This window comes from Phytophthora infestans, genomic scaffold (assembly GCF_000142945.1).
Source record: "Phytophthora infestans T30-4 supercont1.4 genomic scaffold, whole genome shotgun sequence".
NCBI lineage: Eukaryota > Oomycota > Peronosporomycetes > Peronosporales > Peronosporaceae > Phytophthora > Phytophthora infestans.
In genome coordinates this window covers 2892029-2900712 of record NW_003303755.1, presented here as the reverse complement: position 1 = coordinate 2900712, position 8684 = coordinate 2892029, and the positions used below count along the sequence as shown (strand labels likewise).

Below are 8684 nucleotides of genomic sequence, written 5' to 3'. Positions count from 1 at the left end.
TCCCAGGATTCAAACTCGCCCTCGAAGGTAGGTAATGCGATCTCGAGAGTCGTTCTACCCCCAGGAACTGCGTTGCCGGTCGTTTGGGCCATAGGCGAAGACTGGGACGACATGGCAGCTGGAAGCCACGTGTATGGACTGGGGTACTGTAGCGTGTAACTAGTAGACGAGTAGCACGATAGATCGGTGGTGGGGGGGGTCTGAGCGCGTAGTGTAGCCCGTGTAGACAGCGGGGAGAAGCTAAATACTGTGCGGGGCCTGCTTTGCGGGGGTGCTAGAAGAATGAGCGGCGCTGGACGCTCGGCTTTTAAAAAATATGATTTTTGAAATACTGAAATACTGACAATACCGCGGTTAGGTAAGTGGTCGGTATTTGGACGTTTTATGGACAAAAACTTGGTGATCCTACAATAAATGTGGTACATATCCAGTGGATTTGTGGATATTATCTTATTGGCGACAATCGATTTCTACTGAGATTAGATGTTAATTCTGTATTTTTAGCGGGTGCTCTGATAGCGATCGATCCAAGAATATCGGCACCTGTAATGGCGTCTTCAGCACCTTACCCTGCTGGAAGCGAGGACGGGTTGGGCAACCCGCTGCATATAGACTCTATTGAATAGAGGTGATATAATTTAGTGCTCATTTCTCCTGGTACCGTGGACACAGCGACCTCAGTTGGGTTTGTACAAATATTAAAAACTCTAAGCAACCACTAGGGTAAAGCAGAAGCATGTACTCAACCAAGGTACTAAACAAGAATATCGCCCAGAGCTACCTCACCATCGGTGATCCGTACCGAGACCCGCACCTGATCGAGAGCAAGAACTCGCGTCACAAAGGCAAACAGATCCTCACTGTACCAGCAAAAAACACTTGCAATGGTTCCGGATATTTCGAGAAGAAGACGTACGCTTCCGATCCGCTCCAGGACAACACAGCGTACGTCAAGTCCCAGCCGATGGACACGCGCAAGTCTGGTTTTGGATCTAAGGATGCAAGTCGACGAGATGAGTTTATGAGCCATATTCGCACGGAGCAGTACCGCGAGACGCTGCACACGGAGATGAAGATCCTCGACAAGCAGAAGCAGAACGATCCTCCTGGTCTCTTCGATGCTCTTGACTCTCTGAACCAGAACCACCACTTCCCTGAAGGTCTTCAGGAGACCAAGCATCTGTACGACATTGGGCGCTCGCAGACTACCGAGTTCAACCAGAAGTCGCACCGAGACACTTTCTACACAATGCGTGTGGGCAACTCCCACTACAAGCGCAACAACGGACCGTTCATGCTCACGTCCGAGTCGATCGGTCTCGGTGCTGACGATGTCACTGGAAATCGACCGACGCCGAAGGGAGCAAGCACCAGACAGTTCTACGACCACAGCCACCTGCACACGTGAGTCAACAACGGAGCGAGCAGCACAGCAGTATAAGTGCAACGAGTATAAGCGCCAGAGAAGTGAACTATGATGCATAAAGGAGCAATCGGTTCATTCGTTCGTTCCTCCTTCCATCCCTGATTCCTCCTTAATTCTGTACGACACGTGCAAATTAGTCGATGGCTCGAGCCTTCTTGAGGCGGTCCACCAGTTCACCAGATCGCTGTAGTTCCTGCACGTTATCGTTGCCACCGACGCTCTTGCCCTTGATAAAAAGGTTCGGAACGGTAGACTGACGCGTCAATCGGAACAGGAACGCCTGAATGGCGGCACCATCCTCGCGAGTGTCGAGCTCAAACACCACAGGCTTGGCACCAAGGCTCGCCAACGTCTCCTTGGTTTTCTTACAGTACGGACAGTACGACTTGCTGAATAGCACCAGCGGGTTCTGGTTAATAGCCGACCACACGATGTCCTCAGCAAGTGTGCCACTCTTCTCCAACATCGCGCGGAGGGTGCCGACTTGTTGCAACTTTTGCACTTCACGCAGACCACCAATATACTTGCCCTTCATGAACACAAGCGGGAGTGACTTGCGTCCAGTCAGTGCCTCCACCGCCTCCAGCTCGTATGGGACGTGGTTGGCGAAGCCGATCTCCATAGTACGCACGGTTGTGCGGAACTTGTGCAGCATCTTCTCAAGCTCCTTCTTCTCGGGACAGTCCTTTTCTGAGATGATAACCACACTATGCGGCGTCTCGAGCACGTACGCCAGCTCCTCAAGACGCATCTTGGCTTCTTCATTGTCATTCGTTAGCCGCTCCACGAACTCGACCTTCTCGAAGCCAATCTGGTAGTCGCGGTCCTCCTTGGCCATAAAGCCAGGTGACATTTTCTTAGAAATAAACTGGATCGTATGCCAACCTTCCACAACTCGTCCGAAGGTCGTGTAGCCTGGTCCGTCCTCACTGGGCTTATTTCTCTCTGTGTTGTCGTGCAGCATGATGGCGAATTCGGTGTTACCAGAGTCCGACTTGTGGCTGCGTGCTATGACCACCATCCTCTCAGTACTGGGGGCGCTGTACTCCACTGGCAGGTTGCCAATGGGCGATTTCTTGTCAAAGAGGAAACCTCCTCCTTGCAGTACGAACTTTGGTTCATTGTAGTAGAAACCGGCATCCTTCAGGTAAAATCCATCGCTCACGAGCTTCTTGAAGGCGTCCACGGTCTTAGGCGCGTGGTCCGGGTACAGATCCACGGTAAAAGTGCCGAACTTGGTTGTAAACTGCACCATTGTCTTATTGTGGAAAGGCGTGGACAGCACTGGGTGCATCTGCGAGCTCGAAAATTGCCAAACATGCACCAAGATCATGAGGCTGAAGAACGTCACCACAGCGTACACCAGCGGCGCGCCGAACCACGAGCCAGAGGACGCAGGACGAGCGCCCGTACGACCTCCGGGGCGTGCAGGAGGCATGCTACGCGCACCTTCCGTGACGTTCACCTCTACATTGACCGGAACACGGCGCTTGTTGGCGGCAGTGTCCATCGCGAGATACAACAAGTAGCCTACGTGTGAAATGTAGCCTACGTGTATAAATCCTCGCCCAGTTTAGCGCAACATAAAGATTTTCTTGCGCAACTTCGTTTTCACGGCAACTTACAAAAAAACTGAGCTCGACACATGCAGCTAGCGACGTTCGTGGACCGCGTGGGGGCGGCCATCGCCGGTCAAGACGGTGAATCGATGGCACAGATGCTGAATCTGACGGGAGGCTGCGCAGGTGTGGATCTGCGCGCAATGACGGCTCAACAAGTGGTGCAGACGTGCCACAACAAGATGGCACGCTTCAACGGATACGCTGAGGTGGTGGCTGGCATCATGCTGGCGCGCAAGCACCTTGATTCCCAGAGCTTTGCAGACGCATACACTGCGCAAATTGGTGCTGTCATGTACGATGCATTTGCAAAGCAGAATAGGGGATATAGGATGCTGGACGCTAACGTGGCAATGGTGTATCACTTTGCAGCAAGTTTATGGAGATGTTTAGGGAGGAAACCAACTGGGTTATGCCCTTCCTACATGTTCTGTTTGTGGACACGCGGCTACTAGCTACGAGAGTGAGTGCAAGAGGATGTAGTGTATTGAAAGCGGCATGAGCTAATAATTTTGGTTGATAGGCAGACTACGAGGCTTCGGAGAAGGCAGGAGACGAGATCCACGACAGTCTACGCAGCGCTGAGCAGCATTTAAAGAAAGGTTTCGCTATGGCTGCCAATGATCGAGCTCCATCCGAGCACAACAAGAAGATGGGCGCGCTATTCATCGTGAACCAGCTCTTCAAGATCTACTTCAAGCTCAACATGATCCACTTGTGTCGCAACCTTATCCGTGCAGTGGAAGGCCCAGCGTTCCCCAAGTTTGAGCTCTTTAATAAGAGCGACAAAGTCACGTACCAGTATTATGTAGGCCGCATCTCCATGTTCGAAGACCAGTACCAGAAGGCGGAGACATGTCTCGACTACGCGTGGAAGCACTGCCATCGTGGCAAGACGCGCAACAAGCGCATGATTCTGCAGTTCCTTGTGCCCGTGAAGCTGCTGCTGGGTATCATGCCGTCTCCTAACCTGCTGTCCGACTTTGCACTGGAAGAGTACACGGGTCTCACGGACGCCATTCGAGACGGCAATCTGCACCTCTTCACGGAGTATCTGGCCCAGTACCAGGATAAGTTCATCCAACAAGGCGTGTATTTATTGATTGAGAAGCTCCGCCTCTTGGTTCTGCGAAATCTCTTCAAGAAAGTGTACGTCCACACTATAGGAGAGGGGCAGACCTTCAATAACTAGCCGCACTAAACTCGTCTCTTGTGTTTTGCAGATATCTAATCCAGCAGAGTCACCAACTGCAGATGCAGGACTTCCAGTTGGCGCTGAACGTTGCCACGGGTCACTCGATGGACATGGATGAGATCGAGTGTGTCCTCACGAACCTCATCTTCAAGGGCTACATCAAGGGCTATATGTCGCACACGAAGAAGATTCTCGTCGTCAGCAAGGCGCAACCATTCCCTCCGATCGTGGATGTGTCGAGCTAGGTTGCATGTGAGACGTGAACAACCTCAGGAATAATCTTGATCTCTGTAACAAAACCACAGACTTTTTATCTTGGGCTGGTACTGAGTTTTTTTTTTTTTCATTTTCGCACCATCGTTCGCATCATCGCCTCCAGTTCCACACGACGTGCACGCTTGTACTCCTCGATGAGCTCGTCGCGAGTTTTACCAGAGGCATTACTTGAGCCAGACCCGACCATTTTTAGAATCGATGAAGCCTTCACCAGCTCCGTCGAGGTCTTGGGCTCCGAGTGACCAGGTGGGTGTGGCTGTGATTTAGCAACACGGCTTCTCCTGCTTCCAGTACTACTCTGACCTGCAGAGCTGTGGCTTTCAGTTGGGGGAGTCGGAGAGTAGTTTCTGGTGTTTTGCCGTGATACGGGCTGTGATGTTGGCTGGTCGACTGCAAGGTCTGTTCGTGATGAACCTGGTTGGCTTTCCGTATGAGCAGGAAAGACGCGCTTTACAGACTGAGTTTCTCGCCCATTAGCTGCCAGATTAGTCGTCTCTACCAGGTTGTTAAGCTTTCCTTCACCTCGAGCTTTACTCCCCGGATCAGGTTGCATATCGCGTAAAGGTGGTGGAATCGCTACCAGTTGCCGACGCAGCCTTGTTTCAACAGCCCAGGATCTAGTAACTGTTGGTCGCGCTGCTATCAAATTCGTTAGGGCGAGCGCAACAGAGAAAACAGCTCGAGTACAAGTCCACAGCTACGTACGAGCATCTCCTGGATCAACTACAGCACCAGCGTTTTGAGCTTCCATCTCCTGTTCATGGCAAGTATTACTTCTACATTTTTTTTTCATACGTGGCAACGGATACGCTTACCGCCTCGAGCATCCAGTTGAGACGAGCCTCCTTCGATTGAAGTTGATTCTCAAGAGTTGTAAGTTGATCTCGCGGTTGATCACCCGTTTTTCTTTGGATACGTGCCGTGTCATCGGCTAGTGTGTTGTTCCTCTGTCGATCTTGGCGGGGAAGACCCGAGCTTGACTCTTCGGCTTTCATCGATGTGGGCTTGAGCACCTGCCTCGCTAGAACCCGTTGGGATGACATTTTCAATATAGCTCCACCCGTGGCGGTAGGTTTACCATTCTTATGGCCAATGCGCTCACTCCTGGAGCAGAATACGCGTCAGCACGTTGCCGCAACAACCTTATCAGCGACATTATACCTCTCAACACCACGTGACCGCTCTGTCTGCAGAAGTAGCCCCTTAAGACGTCGATTTTCTTCCACTAACGCGGCATTCGAGGAGCTTCCAGCAGCTTCGTTAGGTCTCTGGTTTGCCCTTCGTAGCAGTTCTCGCAAACGATTGACCTCCACCTGGGTAGCAGACAAACGCTGTTAGCTCAAGATGAAAGACACAACAGGACACGTAGCTTACGTACACGCATGGCTTGAATTTGACGCTCGTAGTATAGTCGCTGCTCTCCCAGCATTTCGTTACTGAACAAGCTGCGTCGAACGGGACGGCAACGAATAGCTTTGAGCCGCTCAGCAAACCGTAAGGTGGCGAAAGATTCCTCCAAACATGCTTTCGATGGGCTGATTGTAACGATAAATGCAGTTCGTCCTGCTCCCTGTAGACAAGGTTGGAGTAAGCGCGTCAAAACCGAGTCTCGATACGGGACGTGAGACCGTTCTTTCTGCGTGAGGGCCATCACGCAGTTGGTCAGCGCAGATAAACTCTTGTTGATTGAAGCTAGCTCGGTTGCATACTTGTCAGTTAGATCACTTCCGTTCACGTGCCATTTCTCGGACCCTCTGCGTTCACAGCACAATATACGACCAGATGAATAGCCGCGAGAAAAGAGCTGTACAGAAAAGCGAGAGGCTTACGCTAGATCCACGAAAAAGAGTCTCGAGAGACGAGTCTTCTTGGCATTCATCTTACTGGAACCATCTTCAACAAGGGTCCTGCGAAGCGTGATTTGAAACACGGCGTGTCCTCGACTGCTGATTTGGTTGTAAAGGTTATCTCGGACTTCTCGGTGTTGCGAGCCCTGGACCCATAATCGACGTGTCATCCTATCATGCTGCTAGCATTTAAAAGCCACGACACACGCCTTACCTCTCGAAACGCTTGCAGTAATTCTACTTTATTGGTAACATTGCGCGACGTCATGCCGTCCACAAACACTGATCCATCCAGCTTTTGTCGGATTTGGAGGCTTTTCGCATCCTTCGCGCTGACCGAGCTGTTCCAGCGAACTCGCTGCAATGTTGACCCTTTTGTTGCCGCAGCCTTACCATCCGGTGAATGATTCCCGTTCACCGGTATTTCTTCTGGTGAGAGAATGTCGAATATTTTCTCGTTGTAAATCTGCATTTGTGACACGAAATAGCGTTAAATGCAGAGCAAAGTCAAGTTTCCCTTTCTTGAAGGTGTTCTAACCTCGATGAAAGAGCAGTAGACGCCGAAAGATGTCCCAACGGAGCCTCGATTCTCGCGCTCAAGCTCGGCAAATAGTCTCTCAATACATCTTGGAACAACCCCATGGTTGACTGGAACAGGACTTGCTACGTCGACAGCAACATGTCCATCACGGTGAAGGCCGCTCATTGCTGTTAATAGCAAGGTACTGTGAGGCCTTCATCGAAGCACAGTGTTCCGAGCAAATAATGACTTACTGTAGGTTTTTCCTGTTCCTGTTTGGCCGCTGCAACCATAAAAAACATACATCGTTAGCCTTTCAGGCTCGAAAAGCGTTTAGAACCAATAGGGAGTGCGAAACCTACTAGGCAAACACGCTGCAGTCGAACCCGGCAATTAGAGCGTCGACACAATCTGTAGTACCCAGCACATAAGTTAGAAATAACACTACATTTTTCCCACCAGCGCCAGAACAGACGTACCGGATACACTGCGATACACGATGTCTTGCGACGCCCCCTTGGTGAACACGGCGTCAGCTTTCAAGATCTTGACCTGCCCATTCTTCTCCCAGGTCACCCCATTACCCTGTCACCCAGGTCATCCACAAGGATCAGAGCTAGCTGGGAGCAGTGTTGTCTTGTATCGTATATCACCTGGACGGTTATCGTCGCATTGGTTCCGCGAACGTCGTCTTCTGCAGCTTTTGGCCATGGTTCCTCTCGCACTTGGAGCGGTCGCACACGCACGACGACTTTCATTTTTTCCTCTTTTGAATTGGAGTTGCTGCCGGAGTGAGATTGCAAGTTTTTTGCATCGACATCGCTGGCCATAGTGACAGCAGAGCCTCCTTGTGGCCAGCTCACCATGCTTGTCAATGGCGACACAGCCACTGTCGCTCTCGTTACTCTTTTTGTGAAACAGTTACCCACGTTTAAATCAAAATAGAAGCCAAGCACCACTCAACGCGCTCATTTTAATAAGATAAGCAGGCACTCTCGCTCGCAGAGCAACGTAGCACGTCAGAATTAATGTCCTCTGGCCGCGATCCTCGAAACATGATGATGAGCCTTGAAGTCGATTTGGAAATAGGTGATGACTTTTTAGAAAAACTGCATTGTGACGTGAAGGTCGCTTCAGTGAAACATAATTATTAACCCGCCATTTGGTGCTCACCATCTCACACATACCTACACACGTTAAGGTTTATCCGCTGGGCACCCATATTATACTCCAGATATATTTTAACGTGTATGTACTAAAGCCGGTCCATACCCCCAACCCCAAACTTTGCTATCGTGTCTTCCCCGCCTAAAGTGTCTTCCTGGTACATGGTATATCTATTATTGTGTCTCCTGTACGCAAAGACGATACAGTACAAGTTGTCGATATTTAGAAAAACAAACCAGCTGGGAATACCAGTATATTTAATGCAAGTCAAAAATCAGAGCCGGAGCCTGCCTAAACTACGTCGTCACTTCTGCGGGATCGCTTCTGGCGTGATGATCCGTCACTTTCAGATTCACCGCCCGACTTCTCGGAGCTCTCAGCATCACCTGCAGTCTCATCGGTAGGTCTCTTCGACTTACGGGCACGAATCTTGCGTTTGTTCCGTGTCTGAGGGATCAATGTGCCGTTCTTCCAATGTTTATGCCAGATCTCGAAGCACGATGCTGGAACACCGTTCACGGAGTGCTTCCCATTGTTGCAAAGGAAGACTCGAGCTGCTAGAGCATTTTTAGAAGACGTTTTCAGCCTGCATTCACCGCAAAAGAAGGTAGTTTCACCCCCACGCAACTCTCCA

General features: G+C 50.7%; 4 protein-coding genes across 4 annotated transcripts; 2 read left to right on the top strand and 2 right to left on the bottom strand.

The window, feature by feature from the left end:
- Positions 1-736: 736 nt before the first annotated feature.
- Positions 737-1408, top strand: PITG_03704 (uncharacterized protein; the record flags this gene model as incomplete). The annotated part of the gene is made up of 1 exon (XM_002906709.1): positions 737-1408. One exon carries the CDS (start codon positions 737-739, stop codon positions 1406-1408), a length of 672 nt encoding a protein of 223 aa, XP_002906755.1.
- Positions 1409-1482: 74 nt separating this feature from the next.
- Positions 1483-2962, bottom strand: PITG_03703 (uncharacterized protein; the record flags this gene model as incomplete). The annotated part of the gene is made up of 1 exon (XM_002906708.1): positions 1483-2962. One exon carries the CDS (start codon positions 2934-2936, stop codon positions 1560-1562), a length of 1377 nt encoding a protein of 458 aa, XP_002906754.1.
- A 109-nt stretch (positions 2963-3071) lies between these two features.
- PITG_03702 (uncharacterized protein) lies at positions 3072-4548 on the top strand (the record flags this gene model as incomplete). Its single annotated transcript, XM_002906707.1, has 4 exons — positions 3072-3340; positions 3418-3508; positions 3569-4194; positions 4269-4548. The coding sequence occupies 4 exons, from the start codon at positions 3072-3074 to the stop codon at positions 4483-4485; spliced, it is 1203 nt and encodes a 400-aa protein (XP_002906753.1).
- A 35-nt stretch (positions 4549-4583) lies between these two features.
- On the bottom strand, positions 4584-7069 carry PITG_03701 (kinesin-like protein; the record flags this gene model as incomplete). The annotated part of the gene is made up of 10 exons (XM_002906706.1): positions 4584-4730; positions 4790-4797; positions 5039-5152; positions 5249-5270; positions 5332-5422; positions 5678-5829; positions 5895-6270; positions 6346-6509; positions 6578-6829; positions 6902-7069. 10 exons carry the CDS (start codon positions 7067-7069, stop codon positions 4584-4586), a joined length of 1494 nt encoding a protein of 497 aa, XP_002906752.1.
- Between the last annotated feature and the right edge of the window lie 1615 nt (positions 7070-8684).